Source organism: Cheilinus undulatus, linkage group 4, assembly GCF_018320785.1.
Source record: "Cheilinus undulatus linkage group 4, ASM1832078v1, whole genome shotgun sequence".
Classification (NCBI taxonomy): domain Eukaryota; kingdom Metazoa; phylum Chordata; class Actinopteri; order Labriformes; family Labridae; genus Cheilinus; species Cheilinus undulatus.
The window spans coordinates 36,558,216-36,578,724 of record NC_054868.1 but is presented as its reverse complement, the minus strand read 5'-3'; the positions used below and the strand labels follow the sequence as shown (position 1 = coordinate 36,578,724).

Sequence of the window (20,509 nt, the reverse complement as noted above, 5' to 3'; positions counted from 1 at the left end):
TCAGGATGGCCTTAATTACTGTTGATGTAACATTAGAGGCTCTGTTGAACAGCTCTGTCTGCTTCTTTTGTGTCGTCTGATACTTCCGGAGGTGGGAGACCTTTTCTTTCAAGAGGACAATAAAACAAAGCACATGGTCCTGACATCACAGAGCCAAGATTAAGATTCTTCTAGTGGGACAGAAGATTGGAAATCTGTATCATCTAAATAGCCCCTGGAAAAGCTCAGAAACCTGATCTGCTTTAGTTGGGCTTTTGATCTCCTGCTAATTAAAACACCCAAGACTAGATAAAGCAGGGACAAATAGTGCTCATTTCAGTCCAGTACAGGACATCCTTTGGACTCATTACTTAAAAATAATCACAATCAAGCTGACATGCCTCAGTAGATGAGACGAAGCTGGTGAATTAAGTAGGAACACAGCTGTATTGATAAACTTCCAATGTATAAACCATGAATGTGCATTGATTAAAGTTTGAATAAGAAAAAAAGTCAAAGGACACAATTGAGGACAAAAATGCATCAATTCAAACTGATTTATTAAACATCTTCAAAGCATTGTCTTCATCTTTCACCAGCCTGTTTCTCAACACCATTGTGGTCATCATTGCAGATGACTGCCAAGCTGAGCTATTTCTCTGTTATTTTACTTGATTCCACTGTTGCTCATGGTTTGAGCTTTGCACACTCCTTTTCCAGCAACTTCAAAGGCAGCTCCCTTGTAGGTAGCGACACACTGGTCGTCTGTGCGGAGGTCTGGCTGAACCTGCTCCCACACCTTCTTTTTGGGGTTCAGCTCTTTGTCCGGCTCACCTGTAATTACAAAGTAAATAGATGCATTAAGAAAAGTCACCTTTTCTATTCTCACCCATGCTCACACATGCAGGATTTATGGATCCATGACTGATTTATTATGGACTTTTACTGAAGTGTCATGTCCTTGCATAACCTACAGCAAAGCTGTTTTAATACATTCACGCTATGACACATTGATAGATGAGTTCAACTTTCCATCCACTGATACCAGCTGTATTATAAGATGAAGCCAAAACAAATCGTGATCAAATGACTGACCATTATATATAGATGATTTATCAGGCCAATTCTCATTTTATTTCTCCCACTCGAATTGTGAGTGCTTTGACTTACTTTTGTGTTCTAGTCGAGCATCAGCTTTTTCACGCTGCCATTTGTTCTTGGCTGTAATTCGAAACACGTTTGCTGAAATTCTTAGAATCAAAATGTGCATTCAGGGAAAACAATTAAGGGAGGCTCTCATTTCATGATGCCTTTGTTTTTGATGTTGCTTGGCATTTGTGAAATATCATAGCCTGTACTGTCTGGCTTCTGTCCGGTGTCAACTTCTTGCTCTTTGTGCAACTCTTTCAGGGTATGAGGACACAAATGTGTTTCATTTCCCAAAGCTGCCATTTCTGCCGGTTTACAACCCAAGAGTGGCAACAGTCTTTTTTGATCTGAAGCGTGAAGGAGGTTTTGATGAGCAACTTGCGTACATTCTTAAGTTCAAGCAGAAGTACTGGGCCCAATTAGTTGAGGAAATGTGGGCAATTACAACCATGTACTCACACCAGCATAGGGCTCGCTGTAATAGAATCTCTACTGTGGCGCTTTGGAGAGAGAAACACAGGGAAGGACAAACTTCTTTCACCTCTTATTTTCCATTATATGAAGCCTCACTTTGACTTTATGCCACAACAAAAAAATCTGTTTCTGGTCAATCCCCTTTTTCTCCTTTTCTCTTGAGAACATTTTTTCCAAAGACATTTACTGCAGGGCTTTTTTTTTTAATGTAGCATCTATTAAAAATATTCTGGCCAAAAAGATCCTTCATGAATGAAGCAGCTTTTAGGAGTGGCTGCGACATGTGGACAGCAGGGATGAAAGCCCCAGCTTATTCAGCTGGGCTGTGGGTTATTGGACCGCAGATCCACCTTCATCATAACCTCCTTATCCTTTTCTAGAGGGCATCCCTTTTTTTGTAATAGTTCTCAAAAGACTGCATGAATATCAAGATAATCCTTGGCTGGGTGGCAATAACCAGTTTCACAAACTTCTATTATAAATTTGAGTTTCAGAGTCAGAATCTTAAATAATGGTCATTGATTCTGGGACACATTAAATACAGAGGGTCCTTGACTCTGAAACAATGTTTTCCATTATTTATGTCTTACATGTACTTTGATTCCAAACTCATCAACATTTGTTGAATTTAAGATTACAATTGGGGCATTTTTCTCTCTCACTGCCAATAGAAAACCAGTGGTTAACATTGCTGCCAGTGAGTATGATTAGTAAGTTAAATCAGGCCGTTAAGCCAGCACCAAATAGGACTAGAGAGTCAACTAATAAGAGTTTTCACCAGGATCTGAGATTGTAACATGTCAGGAGAATGAATGTTATTACCTCCGCCAAGGAGGTTATGTGATCGGGTGGGTTTGTTAGTTTGTTAGCAGCATAACTCAAAAAGTTGTGGATGGATTTGATTAAATTTTCAGGAAATGTGAGAAATGGCACAAGGAAGAACTGATTAGATTTTGGGAGTGATCTGAATCACCATCTGGATCCAGGAATATTTTTAAGGATTCTTCACTATTGGGAGATAGGGCTAATGGCGGAGGTCTGCGCTCTCTGAGTGCTTTTCTAGTTACTAATGTGTAGTTTCTAGCAGCTAGAAGGTTCAACAACAACCTTAATTTCTTAAAGACTGAAGCATTTTGTGGAGACTGTCTTTGGTAGCGTTTCTCTATGCAGTAATTGCTTCTTGCTTCCCTGAGGGGTATTCTTCACTGCTGTGACATCATCTGCAAAGAACATTTTGTCAAAAATATCCAAGGTCAACTCTTCTCTTGACTGGCTAAGAGTTTGTTGTACCAACTTGCTCCACAAAGAATGAACAATGATAGCCTGTTGAGCTTGCATTCAAAAGGTTTTACTACTTGGTGGCAGAGCATGCCAACTGCATCATATTTTCTGATTTACCCATAATGAATGTGACATAGATAATACAGGTTTTTTTAAAGGTCCTACCCTTTCCTGTCCCTTTCACTGTCCATGCAGTGTTGTCATGATGGATGTTAGGCACGTCCCATGCCATGGATATGTGAAACAGTCAGTCTGGTGTGACAGGTTAGCTGACTCTTAGACCGCACTTTAAGTAAATAAAAGAACATGTGTGATATGATGTGGTGACCTATGTACAAGCGGTACCTGTGTTCCAGCCCAAGCAGTGCAAAGGGAGTGAGGATAATATTGTTTCAGCATGATACGGGGCAACTGGGCCAGGTGTGAGAGTGCCGTTAGTGATGAGAAAGAATCCCTTTGTTTGTTTGGTTATGATTGTAATTCTAAATTTTATCCTAATGATAAATATGTTTCTGGGTAAACAATCATTGCATGTTTTATACCTGGGAAGCCCTGGAAGGTGATTCTGTCCCCGGGTACTGATCCACTTGGAGGGTCCAGTATTTCCACTTTTTCTGGTGAGCTAGCGCACATGACCATAGCCTGGGACACCACTCCTCTCATTTTAGCTGGCTTCAGGTTACACATGAGGACTGCCATGCGGTTTTGCATCTGCATTAGGGACAGAAGATTTAACACATTTATTTTTTTTACCATTTTGCACAGGAAAACAGAGACAAAACCACCATAGTTTAGAAAACATCACAGGACAAGTACTTCAGGATTCAATATAAAGCGTACTGACTGTTACAATCAATCAATTTCAAATGACTGTGTCCAGCGTTTTCTGGTTTGTTTGCCTCATTTCAAAAACCAGAGGGAGCAAAACAAAAAAACTCGAGCCTGGAGACCTCTGTGGTTTACCAAAGTTTGAAAAAAAAGACCAAAGGCAGTTTCTGCCAAAAACAGAGAAGAAGAGCAATCCAGCGTTTCATGAGATGATGTATAACAGACCTCAGAAAATAATCACACATCTTTTTATACACAACTTTTAAGAAATGGCTTCATAAATTCAAAATCCCTCATGCTGCTTGGACAGAGGTATGGTTTTAGTTTCATTTTTCATCCCTGGGCAGTTTAGGCAAGTCGGGGTTAGTATGTTAATGTTCTGTAACGTTATTTATAAAGCAAACTGTTGGACTTGAGCTATATTTTATGTGAGGTGTAGAAACTTGTCTTAACAGTTATTTTCTGATTAGCTCGTCTCAGACTCGGGTTTCTGCATGCTGCCTATTATTTATTCTAGCTTAACAGGCACTCCAGAGTATAGCCATAAAACCCATAATGTATTTCCTCAAATATTTCACTCTTGCCTGCTTGACAGAATGGCCTCAATACGACAGTTAAGGAAATTTACATGAAGTTTTCAATTTATTGCCTCAGTAAGTACTGCTGCAAAAGGCTGTCATAGTTTGGCCTTTCCAGCGGTAGTCAGAGAGCATTTAAGGTTGTGTTACTGCTGCTAATGCTACAACAGTGTCGACATTTTTACTGGGCTCATGTCTTATGTATGTTTAGAACTTGCATATTGAAAAGTCAGATACGTGCACATGAATTTAACTGGGCTGAACTTTAAAAACAGCAGCAAACATTTCAGTCCACTAATAAAAGTCATGGACTGAAATATTTACTGCTGTTTTTCACCATTTTGCATCTGTGAGCACTCGTTATTAGCCTCCAATTTTTAATAAAAGACTGCTTTTGCATTCATCTCAGTAGTAGTCACAGTAGTAGTTGAGCAGCAGAAGACATGATACCTTTAGTGATCTAAACCTGAAATGCTGTTGTTTCTGACATCTAAATGACCTTATTAATTGTCAAGCAAACAAAACACAAGCTACATCTTTGATGTAGTTGTGTGTTTGCAATCGTTGCATTTAACAATTGAAAGAAATATATAAGATTGGAGAACTACAAGAGATTGTATTTGTTTAGTTTTCTTTTTTAAATATTTATTTTGGGGCTTTAAGCCTTTATTTAAATAGGATGGTGGATAGAGTAGAGAATTAGGGGAGAGAGTGAGGAATGAAAAAATAAAAGTATAGGAGCAGCAGGTTGGATTTGAACCAGAACCACCCACTTGGAGGACTGCAGCCTTCTTAAATGGAGTGTAAAAAAACACCTGCATCCCAGGTGGCCAGGCAAATGTTATGTCATGTATCAAAGTAGTAAAAATAACCCACTTGCAATAAAATAAATGACTATTACTCTGTGGGAAACACTGCTATAAATTTGTAATAAAAGAAATAATGTCAGATAGCAAATATTTATAACCCGAAGATGAATTTAGGGTCTTGTATGAGGAAGGCTCGGTGTATAGAGTAAACTAGCATGCAGGTATAAGTGAGTTATACTATACCTGGTCCAAAGGAATGTGTTTCACTAGCCCACTGACTACTGTTCGTGGAGAGGCCTCTCCCACATCGACCTGTTCCACATACAGACTGTCTGCATCTGGGTGCTTCTCAGCTGTGATGATACGTCCAACACGAAGGTCCAGACGAGAAACATCCACCTTGGCTTCCTCTTGGCTTGGAGCTGCCTGCTTTTTCTCTGCTTTCTCCCCAGCTGGCAGAAAAGAAAGGCAAAAATTACTGTTAAAATTCAGTTTGTAAATAATAATAATAATAATAATAAAGGTAAAAATAAATAAAATAATAAATAATAAAAAAACAATCGGTATACTGTAATAGTTTTTGTATAGCTTATATATTTTTGTATATCTTTATCTCTCTTGTTTGGTAAGTTGCATTTTCATCACATAAAGTCAGACAGTAGCCATCCAAGGAGGGGTTCGCTGAAGAAAGGCATCTGTGAGTGTTTTCATGCTATTATATTAAATGTGCATGATATTTTAAGAAATGTTTGTTTTAAGGGCACTGAGGATATTTCAGCCAACTGGTATCTTTCCAAGGGAAATTATAAAAAACAAATCATACTTGAAACGATACTGGGCATCTGTCTGGAATCTGATTTAATTTCCTCTCATAAATGAAAACAAAGCCCACAAATGACCGGCCCCAGGGTTTCATGCAGGGCAGGAGCATGCTTTTCAAGTGAACCAGAAGTAAATAGTATCAAAGAAAAGACAATTCCTCTTCACTCCTTCCCAGAAATGTTGAAAACACCTTGACTAAATGACAATACCAATACCCACTCTTGGCTGGAGGTGCTGCATGATCGAATGACAGAGCAGAATAGCAGATGCTTCCTCCCGAGAGACAAAGTACCTTTCACTTGCCTGGTTGGCCTACACACATTTACAGCAGCGGGTTGCACTGATCAAATGATCAAGCAGTCTTTAATCATTCCTCTGAACCCACACAAGCTATGAAGAATATGAATTCCAACCCCAGCCTTTGATATTTAACATGACTCCTCCGTACTCGGCTGTGATGACAGCATGGTGACGTAAGGCACCAGGACCGCACATGGCTTTGTACTTAACAAGTGATGACTGCTAGCTGAGGTGAGAACACAGCTACTTTATAGCCTTAAGTAACAACCGATAGAAGAAGTCGACACATCCCTCATTAACATACAACTAACATCTGGATGTAAAAAAAAAAAAAAACTCTAATCCATTTGTCATTGTCTTTTCTGTTCCTCTTTAAGTTATAATACTCCAAAACACATGGAGAGCTAATCATTCCCAATCAATGCCTGAAAGTTTTCCTGATCAGTCCACATAGCTTAGCTGAAACCAAATGAAAACAGAAAGTAATATCCTACAAATGATTTGACTGGAATTTTCTAGTTTTGTAATCAAAATTTTACATCAGTTGAAGAACTGTATAGCACCATTACATAAGGCACTAGTTACCAGCCTTTTTCCTTGGACCCCCTCCTTCTTGTATCTGAAAAAAAAGCTGAGCCCAAACTCCAAGAAAATAGGTGTAATTTCTTTTTTATTAAATATTTAATGAATGGTTTACATTCAAATGTAAAAATCTAATTTTGAAAACCTCAGAGCTGACAAAGCCTCACGTTTCTCCTGAGGTCTTTGGTGCTCACCCTAGTCCTGGACCCCAGCTTGGAATCTACTGATATGACAAACAGGACAGGTCTAAAACGGTTGAGTCTGGGTTGAAGAATGATGCTTCTCCACAAAAATCAACATTTCCTGAAAACTTTTTCAACTGCCAGGGTTTAGGCATGGATGCCTTGTTCCAAATAAATATATGCACATTAGTAATACTCTTAAAAAAATAAAACAAACAAAAAAAACCTCTGCAACAAATGTGTCCCAGGTAAACATTTTCAAACTGGCACTAAGATGAATGATTTATTAAGAGGATGATATTTCAGCTTTATATGCATTAGCATAAAAATGTAAAAAAATAAGGTTAAAATAATGTTGCAGAAGGTACCCCCCCACCCCCCTCTAAGGGGTCCCAGACCTCAGGTTGAGAACCAATAGTATTGCATCAATGGTTGTTAATGGTTGTTCTTTTGTCACAGTGGCTCTGATAACAATCTGACACCCACATGTTTTGTGAGGTATACGAATTCAACCGTTTTATCAAACCGTTTTATTGCATTAAGGCTTCAAAGGATTCATATAAAACCCTTCACATGCCATATTTTCCCCCTTCAGCTTTTACCTTTTTTCTCAGGCTTCTTCTTTTTATTGTCATCTTTTGGAGGGGGGCTCTGGACGGCAGCAGCAGGAGCTGCAGAGGATGATGGTCCAGAGGGTTTGAGTGGAGTTGGCTTGGAGGCACACTCAACACTGGCACTACTTGATGGCATTGGCACCTCACGCACTACAGAGGGAACACAAGGGAAAGGACAGGGAAAGTAAGTTATTAGATAGTGGATCATGAGCACTAAATGACTGACTTTTCTCACACATCTCTTTATTCAATGAAGCGTACCCAATGTTGTGTAAAGTATAAAATTAATTGATTATAGCTACATTGCCAGTAGGGACATCACTTACATTACTCGTTACACACAAAGGGTGCTGCTTTAAGTTGTTCTTTTTCACACACAGTTCAGGTCCCATCTCCACATACGATGAAATAATAAAGAGGCAGCTTTATTTACACACCCAGGGGGGAAGAACTGCTCTCCTGATGCAAACAGTTAAGAAGGGAAAATGACACAGTGGCCAAGAAGATGGAAACAAGGAAGTGGAGCCATAAAAGCAGGGAACAATGTCCTGCAATAGCTCTCCAGGAAAAAGTAACCCCTCATTTAAGGCGCCTGACGTTTGAGTTCCTACAAAATCCAGTGTCTGTGTCTGACAAACATTGGTCTGCAGGCGCACCACCATCACCATAATGCTTCTAATTACCTTAATTCTATGTTAGGACCTGAGATCACAATCTTTCCGGTTTACCTAAGAATTACAGGCAATAACCTCTTAAACTCTTGACATGCCTCTGAAATTTAGCCTTAAGGGTTCTGACATATCACAGAGTGTATGGTACTTAAATCAAGCTCCGATGGCTGCACACATCAACAATGAAGTAATGGTGAATTTTGAATACATCAGTTTTATTTATCCATCTTTCAGAGACATTAAGAACGCTCCTTAATTTTTTGATTGATTGATCATGTTTTTAATAGTAATTCAGAGTGATGTTTAAGAAACTGCAGTCATACAAAAACAAGTAGAGCTGGAATCACAGGGTATCTCACAATACAAAAGGATAGGATAGGATAGGATAGGACAGGATAGGATACATGACACAATACATTGCACTGGCCCAACATCTCAGGCCAAAGTCAACCAAAGAAATACTTCTTGCACACTGACCAACCGATTGGTTGTTAAACAGAAGGAAAGAATAAAAAAACAAGGAAAAATACTGCACGTCATCTCCAGGTTTACCTTATCTGTGACAGTATAGTCAATGCACCCTGACTGGTAGTCCAGGCTAAATAAACTTAAAATAAACCTGCCTATAGTCATATGGATTCTGAAAATATTGTCTCTATGAACAATATATATTATCCTAACTGGTAAACAAAGCACAGTAACTACTTAGAGTTGAATAAAAAAATACTCCAAGTATATCTTCATGTCATATTTTACAAAAATAATGAAAACTTAAATATTCCAGGATGTGATGTGTAATTTTTAGCAAAAAATACTGCCCAGACAGCATGCAGCGTCTATCCACCAAGGTGTGCAGGTAAGACTGCAGGTTGGAATTGAAGAAAAACTTAAAGAGACCTGGATACACAATTGTCTGTTTCCTCTGCTCTCAGTCAGTAACAGATAATAACACTAAAATGCTGCAATTCAGTAACTTCATTTAACATATTTACTGATTTAGGGGAGAGGCTGTGACAGAGTGGAGCAGCTCTAGAAACGCCACTACGACAGAGTGGACTTGGACTATGAATAAAACTGCTCATTGACTTCCTTTTTTCCACGAGAAAGACTAGACAAAGACAAGCCAGAAACAGATCTTTGGTGATAAAAACTCTGCTAAAAATGTGTTTAGACTTAATTGTTAGTACTAGACTGCTGGACATCTGCATAGACTGTAGTACAATAATCCCACATACAGGGTATTAAAAAATAGAAAATGTATTGCTTTAATTACCATCATGAAGACAGTGCTCTTTAAGAAGCATAACTTTTCAGTAAATGTCTTTGGAATATGTGTCTGTTTCTGGTTGATGCAGCACCGTCTGTGTGTGAAGATGCTTTAAAAGTGATAACAGAACTCCTGCTAATAATGTTGGGTTTATTTCCAACAAGGGTCCAGGGATGAAAAGGATTTGCTCATACTGTATACTTACATGTCATGGCATGGCACACACTACAGCACAGCACTGTGTGCCTCTTTAAAGTCAAATGTGAATTTCTGGTTGTAATGTAATCAAAAGCAATGTAAGTTTAAGAGCATGTTAATTCCTTTTTTCTCAGGGTGATACAGTGATGGGAAATGATCACTGCAAGTCACAGTTAACTCATGGCTAAACAAGCTTGTTACTGATGAGCAAAGAGAACATAAATATTATTATTATTACATCTAGGGATGGGCGTTTGGAAGAAACCTGCCAACTCGATCATCTATAATGGTAACGATCAATTAATTGATTAATTGTTATGTATGTATAAAAACATACATACATGGGCATATATATATAACATTTCCTTAACATAAAACAATAACAAAAACAAGTAACTAATGAGAGTGTTTCTCATTTATTTATTTATTTTCACCCTTCAAGAGCCTGGAGCTCCTAAACATAAACAAGGCATGGTCCCCCTCACAATGTCATGACGGTAGATATTGTTGTGCAGTGCAGAATAAGACGTGTTTAGTCTCTATCAAATGGCCACATCAGATCGACTAAATTCCCCGTGATTGACCAAATTCTTAACGACCAATTAATCGATTAATTGTTCCCATCCCTAATTACATCCTATTTGGTCCATCAGAAAGCATGGGAAACATCATTTAAAATTTCTAGCTCCTGTCAGATAATTCAGGTAATTATTTCTCATATTACCTCTAAAAGAAGAGGGAGCATATCTGTGGTGTTACGCAGTCATCAGTCCTGATATTATTCTGTTTACCTGAAGAGTCTGAAAACAATGCTGCAGGTATAAATCACTTCCAGCACCCCTGTAACTTTTTTTAAACTCAAAGCATTTTTACAAGGAGTGAATGAAGCATGAGTAGAGTAGAGGTGTGCGCTCTGATTGTGCTTGCAGGAACTGTACAACATGGTTTTTAAACACCTATTGTATATCGGTATAAATATCTGTGAAGGCTTAACAATAACAAAAAATGAATACGGCCCAATCCTAGATCTAATTTGCATTAATACTACTATTTGGCATATTGATTTAGTTAGATTGACAAAAATGAAGAATATAAAATACCCTTCACAGTGTACACTGCAGGAATTATGTCTGGATTCACTGTAAACTGGTGTAAATTTCATGCTGAAGGATTATTTTTATTTCTAGAAGACAGCTATGATGTTGTCCCAGAGGCGCTGTAACACACACGTCTCAAAGCTTCTTTTACTCATGTCATGAACAAATCACATCAGCCCTCTGAAGTTCCTTTGAAAATGATCATATTTATCCTTGTTTTGATTGAGCTATTTTGTGCCACCTTAAAACCATTGAAAGAAAAACCAAAAAATAAACATCACAATTAGATACAATGTGTGGAAAAACATAGTCTTGAGTGTATTGGAACACATTCTTTCGGCGTTCCAACACTAACATATTGAGTTATTTTGAATAACGTTAAATAGCTTATTTCTTCCAGCTTTCTTTAACCATACAACTTCTCTCTGGAAAACATTAAGAGTGTGTTAATGATCTGAGCTGTTTGTCCTTGAATGTCAACGCATGTCAGACATACAATAGATGACAGACACATTGACCCCATTGTTCTTAAGGGGATTCTTGAAGCACAATGGTTGCTTAGAATGAAAACAGAAAAAGATCTGGTTGTAGTGGGCTAAGGCGAAAAAGCAAAAGATGTTATCAGTGATAGAATAAACCAAACACTGCTCTAATCAGCAACAACTGACATCAAATGTTCCTAAACCAGTGCCACATAACTGTTTCAACAACTAGATATAAAAGGATAACAACATGAAGGGCTTTCTGAAGACAAACAAACATACTTTTAAACTTCAATGAAGTCTTTGCTGGGAACCAAACTCTGCATACCTCCCCTGCTCTTCTCTTTTTCCAGCAGCTGTTTTTTTAGCTCCTCGATGTCATTCTTCAACTTGGCATTCTCCACCATCAGTTTCTTCTCTTCTCTGACACTGGCCTGGACAACTGCAAGAAGGCAAATTCTTGTTACCTCTCAGGACTGGAGTAAAATTTCATTATTACACAGGAAAGTTTAAAAACTCACTCTCAACTTGCACAAATAGACTAACCGCTAAGATGTGTAAAACTGACTTTTTCAACCCCTACTGTAGCTTTTTGCAGTTGTAGAAGCCTATTAATGATACATTCATCCAGTCTGAGAATATGAAATAGTACAAAGCAGTCTCACAACACAGTAGAAATGCCTCTCTTGTTTGGCAAATTTAAGTTAAACTCATTTCTCCTACTGTCCAAAACACATATATGAAAAATATTAAAACAGCTTCAATGAAGATTATCCTGATAAGTTAAAGAAGAGGTTTATAATTAATACCAAAACACCAGAAATAACATTTTATGCTTTTTATAAAGGGTGTTAAAATTAGACAACTAAAATCATTTTACTGACAATTTACAGTAAATTTTACACTCAAAGTGTATAAAATATATTTTAGCTTACTTTAAACCCTTTGTTAAGGGTCAAAATTGATGGTATAATGTTCAGAATTACTTTTCTGTAAGATGAGGTATGCTTTCCTATGAATAAAAAATCTGTTTTATATAATGATAATCCAAATCCAGTTTAGAGGACCTTGAATTATGTGAAGTCTTATCACTCATATAGGTAAGAATGATGTAACCATACAGCACCTGAAACCAGAAGAACTATTTAAACACCAATGTATATGTGGACACATTTGCAGATATTACTTTTTAACCGGGATGCAATAGTACAATTACCAAGTACCATAAAAATACTAAACCTCCCGAGACCCTGCATGTACATGAGGACACTGTTACATTTTGCCTTTCTTATAATATAGTGGTAAATTCTGCCCCTTGAATTTTTTAGATAATTTTCCACCTGTTCTGTAAGTAAAAGTTTGAGTAATTTCCTTGAAATGTAAGGAAATTTGCTTACTGGAGAAAAGCTTACTGAAGTGTCTGGTGAAAATATTGATGATAAAACAGCAGGCTAAAATGTGTAATTTTTTAGAAATAAATTAATAAAATAAAGTTGGAAGAAAGTGTTAAAATAAATCTAATAAAGTAAGGAGATCTGGTAATTTTAAGATACTGCAGTTCAGTCAGAAAGAGAGAGTATTATATTTTCTTTAATTATTAATAGGTATGAACCTGTGTGGGTTAATGAGTTTTTGAATGTGCTGTGATAAAGAATCTAATAAAGCATTTCCATGCAAACTCCCTCGATATGCGTGAATCAGTGTTCAGTTTTCCATGGTAGTGGGATTCTCCAATAATTTTAAAGGGAATTTTCCAAGACCTCCAAATCTTTCAGTGGAAATTTAGTTCAAACCAGCCCTTAACAACTTCCTGTGGTCCATGACTACACCATAAATCTCTTACTGACTGACACTAAGTGGCTGAAACACACAGAGACTGTAAAAAATAACAATAAAAAAAAAATATATATATTTATTTTTGTATTGTACAGTAAGATAAGCCTGTTATCCTTATATGCAGACATTGTTTTCAAGCAAAACTACTTCCTGTTCAAAGAAAAGGCTTAGGTTTTATACTTATCAGGTCCTTCTTATCCCAAATTAGTGGTAGAAACTATAAATGTATTCCAAACAAAAACTCAGGTCTCAGGAGGTTAAGAGAACCATTACAGTTCTTACAATGAGAGTTTTTTTTTTAATCAAATGCTCCTCACTGCTCCTCCTGAATATTTAGCTGTACATAGTTTGTAGTCAGTTCTACTCTTGTCATCTTCATTTATGTTAAAATACCACCAAGCTGTAACCACTGCATCAACTTGCCTGTCTACTCAAAATAATGACAGGCTTACATCATGCTGTAAAATTATATCAAGAGCAGTGCCAGCAATGATTCATGCGTTTGAGTACAAATACTGAGGCTTGGAATTAGCACAGACAACACTGGTGTCAGTGCATCCCTTCTTTATAACACATAAAAAAGCTCTAAAAAGCCAAGTTAATTTTGTAAGTCAGCGTCGAAATATTTAGGTGTTGTATGTGTGTCTTACTGGCTTTCTCCTTCAGCAGCTGGACTTGTTGTTTGAGGTACTCGATGATCTGGTCAGCCTCTGCCGCTCGCTGCTCCAGCCTCAACAAAGGATTGTGACCTGACATCTTGAACAGGGAGCGCGCTAAAAACCTAAACCACAAACAGTTAAAATTTAATAAAATCCGCAACACTACAAATATAAGACAATAAGAGTGTTTTTGTTTCAATGTTGATGATCACAGTTTATAGCAAAAAAACTCCACTATATAAAAATACTACAATATCACAAAACATCAGTCCAAAAATGATTTATAATACAGAAATTTTGACCTTCTGGAAAATTATGCTCATCTATGCACTCAGTTATTATTGGTCTGAGCTTCTTTTGCACAGATTGCTGCATCTATGTGACGTGGCATGGAGCCAATCAGTCTGTGGCACTGCTGTGGTCTTATGTAGCCCAGGTTGCTCTGATGGCAGCCAACAGTTCGTCTGTATTGTTGAGTCTGCTGTTTCTCATCTTCCTCTTGACATTTCTCAAGAGATTCTCTACAGATCAGTTGGCTGGCCTGTCAAGCACAGTAATACCATGGTCAGTAGACCAGTTTCTGGTAGTTTTGGCTTCATTGTGGGCAGGTGCCAAGTCCCGCTGGAAAAGGGCATCAGTATCTCCATAAAGCTTTTCAGCAGAAGGACTGAAGTGCTCTAAACTCCTGGTAGATGGCTGATAGCATTAACTCTGGACTTGATAAAGCACAGTGGACCAAGACCAGCAGATTACATGACACCCTAAAACCATCACTGACTGTGAAATTTTACACTAAATTCCAAGCATCTTAGATTCTGCGCCTGTCAGATCTTCCTCCAAACGAAATTCAAAATTGACTTTCATATGAAAGCAGGACTTTAGACCACTGAGGAGCGGTCCAGTTATTTTTCTCCTTAGCCCAGGTGAGACACTGATGACGCTGTCTGTGGTTCAGGAGTGGATCCACAATGGAAACACAACACTTGCAATCCATATCCTGGACTTGTCTGTGTGTAGTGGCTCTTGATCCACTAGCTTCAGTCCACTCCTTGTGAAGCTCCCCTAAGTTCTTGAATCTCATCTGAAGGTTGAGCTCATACCAGGTGCTTGTGCATCTTTTCTTTACGCCACGTTTCCCTTCCAGTCAACTTTCTTTGAATATTTGCTTATATAGAGACTTTGAGAACAGGCTACCCTTTCAGCAAGGACCTCAATGATTGTCTTCTGGACAAAAGTCGAGTCAGCAGTCTTCCCTATGATTGTGGTTGTGTGTATTGAACCACAGTGTAAGAATGAAGGCACAGGAACCTGCAAATTAGACTCTTCCACAATATTCTAATATTTTCAGATAGTGGAGTTTTGATTTTTTGTAGGCTGTAAACCGTAACCATGAAGATTAGGCAACAAAGTCTTGAAATATTTCACTCTGTATGAGATGAATCTAAAATTTATAGGTTTAACTTTCTGATCAAATCACAGGGTTATGAACTTTTACATGATATTTTAATTTTCTGAGATGCAGCCTGTCCAAATATATCTATCCGAAAAGAATTTCATTAAACCCACACCAACAAGCACATAACTACTATTAGCTCATCTGATAAAGTTAAATTTGTTAAATTTTTTAAGTGTTACAGGGCCTTTGTGGATATTACTGGAGGCAATGGTTCATGACTGAACCCCATAAAGTGACCTTACTCCATGCTATTTTAAGCCAACTCCAGAAACACTGGCAGAAGAGAAAGACATGTTATTCTTAAGTGCTGTGCTGAACATCTACAAAGATAAATGTTTAGAGTTACAAGGTTTGCATGCCAGAACAACTTCACCACAAACAACCGGCTTCATTATGACCCCTGTGTAAAGTTAACTCCTCTCTGACAGTCTAAAAAGAAGGCAGTGGATGTTACTGAAGTGGATCTGCTGGATCGGGCAGGCTTTAGAGTGTAGTATATTATTCTTCGCTCTAAAATTGTAAAATCTTGAATCATAATTCAAAAACTTTGAAGGCCACACTGAAATATTTTTGAGAGCCTTCAAAACCTGACATGTTATCAGTGATATGGAATCCCAGTGGGTCTGAACTATGTGCAATGGGATTTTCATGACTGACATACTTTGGCTGATGCCTGAAGTGAGAAAACGGATTTTTTTCCTCAAGTTACACAGCTAGATAACTGAAAGAATATGCTTTGCTTAAAACATAAATTAAAATGAAACAGTAAGTCAGAAAATATGAGTATTTTAGTGCATAAAAACCTCATAATAGCCCTAACACAGTCCAGATTCCCTTTGACAAGATAGATTCTTGGATGAATTCCACCTGGCTCTTACAGTTAGAACATAGGAGAGGTGAAATGGTGCAAATAGTTTATCCTTTAAATCATTATGATCATTGATGTTAGACTGGAGATAAAGTTAAAAAAAATATAATCTCTTTTTTAGCCTCTAAAATACAAATAACTAACCGCACTTGAATTCAGGTTTGTGCTAATTTCCTTTATCATGTTAAGCTGTGAAAATAATATCTTAAAGGAAAAGAGGAAAAGAAGGATTTTTACAAGGCTAAGGCATGGAGAAGAAAACGTCTTACACATATTACAGGGAGGCGCTGGAAAACAACAGCTGGCCTGAGATGAAAACAAAATGTTGGGGGACGAGGAAATTAGAAACACAAAAGAGCTGGAGTTGATAAAATCAAGGATCAAAGCATTGTTTTTGCAGAAACTGAATCGATTTAAACAGGACCAGTGGTGGAGTAATAGCAAGAGCCACAAAAAGGCTGATCTCATTTGGATAAGCTCTTAAAATAGGTCCTGGGGCCGGGGCGGCACAAAGACATACAGAGGCACTTTTTCAGTTTTTGATTTTAGATGGAAACGGCTAAATGTGTGAACAAAGAGATGCAGGCTTTCACCAGCTTTTAGTGCCTACTACACCTGTCTGCTCTGTGGTAGTCAATCTTTGATCCATTTTATGATTTGCCACCCTGTAAATGAAGCATGTTAACTCTGCTGTACAGAGGACAGATGGTGCTACAAAAGGCATCTGACTTTACCCAGCCTAATCAAGCAACTAAAAATAGACATGGCTAGTTTGCTTACTAACACTGCTTTTAACAGTCCATGAATGCTTTACATGTAAATCTATTTACTACAGTCAAAGACAGCATTGCAGGTCTAAATCAAATCTGTAAATCTGTGAACTTTTATCACCAGCCCTCTCTGGAGTAGCCTGTTAACATATCCTCCAGGATACAAGTGTTTCCTCTTTTCATGCTTCACTCTCACAGTAAAAACACATTGTAGAGGGATAATGCTCTACCTGTCTGCCAATCAGACCATTACAACTGAAAAGAGAGAGAGAGCAGTATGCCAGCACCACCTGAAGGCATTGCATGGATCTACACATTTTAAGATAAAAAAAATTAGATGTGTGATCTTCAGCAATAGATTTATGTTGATCAGGTGACATATTGACCCATCAATGCTGCATTTGCAACTTTCCTTTGAGACGCTTATGGGAAAAAAAATCAGCAGCCAAAAGAACTGAGACACTCAGTTCATTCGATCATGACAACATGTCAGCAATTTATCAGTGCTTATCTTAAGCATTGCAGTATTGCATCATTTTGAGGGAATAATAAGGGAGTTGTAGAGTTATTAACGCTGGTTGCCATAAGCCATTTGACAAAAAAAGAAATTAAAGGTTATAGTTTGATTTGATGCTGCCAGTTTAATACGCAACATAATAGGACACAAATTACTTACTGTACCTAAGTATGTTTTTAAACTATAATAAAATATCAAACATGTTTGATATTTACGATTCAGGGTTTGGGAGGGTACGGCGAGATTTGGAGCAGTAAATGAGTCGTGTTGACACCACACACATGCAGACTACTCAGACAAATAATCGTTTGCGACGAGGCTCCAGTCGGTATACGCCCCCACGATCGTCAGGGGAGGCAAATCTTGCCCCAAATCGGGCTTACAATCCTGGAGTGTGTGGCTAGCCTTAGTGGATAACTGGGACTTAAACCTCAAAGTAAGATATAAAGTTGTCAGGGGGATGACATGTAATTTGGATTAAATCGCCATACAGCCTACTGCAATCTTCATTTGCAGAAGGTGCAATATTCCTTTGACCTGAAATGTGTGTCAAAATAACAGTTTAATACCTTTTTTGTAGCAGAGATGTTACGCTCTACAAATCATGCAAACATTCAAATGTGATTCTGTAAAAATAAAATAAATGTTTTTCTTAATTAGAAAGACTGTGGTATAAGAAAGATCACTCCCTTCAATACAAAAAGTTATACTGGAACACAAGTTACATTTTAATCTATCTAGTACTGTGTTGGTTATAATACAGACAGATTTATTGCTTATATTTGTTGAAAATACATAAAAATGAGGAACTTAAAAAAGACAATGTTTGAATTTCTTTTTTTATTTTCCAAAATTGTTCAGTCCTTCTGTTAATGCAACTGAAAAAAACCCTCTGCTTATAAAGACTGCTCTCAAAGATGACTTCTGTTTGTGTGTACATTGTGTTGTGATGTTCATACTCTAATGTTTTGTTCCATCTACAGTAGGTCAACTTACCACATATTTATTTTGTTGTTCAGTTCTAAAATTTGAATACTAATTTGTGATGATGGTAAAGGTGGGTTCTGAGGCTAGACCAGTTGAGGAACACTATAAAGTTTTGGAAAATCATGCAGTTCAAAAGGAAGAAAGACCTTCGGCTCAGAGCTGAAATTACTACAACAGGCAATCTAACAAGTAAACAACGCCCTTTAATTTTTTTCCTGTCTCATTTTTTCTTTTACAAAATGAAAGAAAAACTTAATTTTTATACAAACAAATTTAAAGTTTAGAGCATGCAATTTAATCTTTACTTATCAAAAAATGTATTTCCTATTCCATTTTCTTAATGCTTAACAGTCTTTACAAGTGTTAATCATGTCGACTAAAACTATGACTCAAAATGTTAGTCGACTACCTTTTCCCATAATTAAGACAAGACTAAGTCTAGACAAAAGTAGTTCTTTTGTGATTTAAAAAAAAATGATGAAAAGTAAGTTTGTTTTTTCTCAAGGAGACTAAAACATGATGTTAGTGATGGACTGATTGACATTCAAAATCCACCAGACGTCTGTGCATTAAAGGTATGACAGTATTTACATCAGTGTATAACACAAAGTATTGATTATTTCACAGTATTGCATTAACATGAATGTTTTACATTTACATTAATTTTACAATTTTAGGGATGCATGATAATGGATTTTTCTCAACATTCGATATGCAGAAATGGATTTGAGCAGTTGCCGATTTGAAACCAATACGCTGTTCAAACCTAAAACTTCAGTCCTCAAAACACACAATTTACAGTTTGAGGATGAACAAATTGACAAATGTCAGTCCTTAAGGAATGATAATAAATAAATAAAAGGTTTCTGTTGTTGTAGTTCTTTTGGCTCAGCCTATTACTCCAATGACTTATTTGTTCACTTGTCCAATATTTATAGTTAGACAGATTTATATGGCCAAAATATTGGCAGAAATTTCCATATCTGCTGATACTGATAATTCACTTTATATGTTAAAATCTGCTTCATAGATATCATTTTGCTAATATTGTGACTCCCTATACAATTTGGCTGATTATATAAGTCCAAAGAAAACTAATTCCTTGACTTGAGTACAAAGACTAATATATAAGGATTATTTATTGACTAAAACTGAAAAAATATTTGTAGTATAATTTATGTGTACTTAGGTCATTTTAGCACTCAAATGTGCAGGTTACACTCATCATAAGTGAGGTTTATTAATGAATTGCTGTTGTGAAGAAATAGTAAATTATAAATCATTAACTTTATAATCAATGTCACATTCATGATACTCGATAAACGAAAAGTGAAATTGATTGTTGCAATAAATATTGAATCAGGCAATCATCTGCAAATTACAGCTAAACAATCAATTATCAATTATAATATTTCCAAAACAGTCAAAAAACTAGAAAAAACAGTGTCACACAGGGAAAGTCCTTTCTAAAAAGGCACAGTGGAAAAAAAAAGGTCTGCCTTGTCAGTTTATGAGTAAGCTATTAGCCTGTCCAGCTAATTCAACTGAACTGAACCAGTCGACTTTACAGAATAGCTCTGGGCTAGTATTGTTACGCTGCTAGTTAGACGGTTGATCAGACGTTATTGGCAGCATTTTATTCGTTAATAAAACAATAGTTGTAACATAGTAGGTTTTAAAAACTTACATGAACTCTGAGCAGCAACCCCAACACGTTTCGTGAAGGGCTGAGGGCTTGACAACCGGCTGGCTTGATCATTTACTAAACAGACAGGCTGCTAGTGCGAGAGCCCTGAGAGGTCGATGCAGGCCCCCCTTTTCAGATCTCTACAACACATGGATGGACTACGGACCTCATACATTTCCGTTAGCCGTCTCTAATCACATGTTCTATGCATCAGGCAATCTTAAAAAGTGGAGGGTAGCCACGAGGATTGCCTGTTTGTAATAACAATAGTGAAATAACATTTCGTCTAAAATAAAAAAAAAATAAACTCATTAACAATTTTACTGAGAGCAGAAATATTTTATTCGAATTAACGGTGAGAACATTTTCGAAAATTGATCATTCATAAATTACTTTCGTCGCTCAAATTTTACGTC

General features: G+C 37.2%; 1 protein-coding gene across 1 annotated transcript; it reads right to left on the bottom strand.

Moving 5' to 3' along the window:
• Positions 1–522: 522 nt before the first annotated feature.
• On the bottom strand, positions 523–20,236 carry aimp1a (aminoacyl tRNA synthetase complex interacting multifunctional protein 1a). The gene is made up of 7 exons (XM_041785926.1): positions 20,094–20,236; positions 13,800–13,930; positions 11,642–11,755; positions 7,587–7,748; positions 5,342–5,550; positions 3,426–3,594; positions 523–813 (listed from the first exon to the last, which is right to left on the bottom strand). Coding segments are annotated over exons 1-7 (954 nt in total). The 5' UTR covers positions 20,096–20,236; the 3' UTR covers positions 523–646.
• Between the last annotated feature and the right edge of the window lie 273 nt (positions 20,237–20,509).

Bases quoted from the DNA above. Each gene is read 5' to 3' on its own strand.
- aimp1a (XM_041785926.1), bottom strand. The intron at 7,749-11,641 runs GTATGCAGAGTT...TTCCCTCTGTAG, and splicing joins AAAAGAGAAGAGCAGGGGAG to TGCGTGAGGTGCCAATGCCA. The intron at 3,595-5,341 runs GTATAGTATAAC...TCCCTAATGCAG, and splicing joins AACACATTCCTTTGGACCAG to ATGCAAAACCGCATGGCAGT.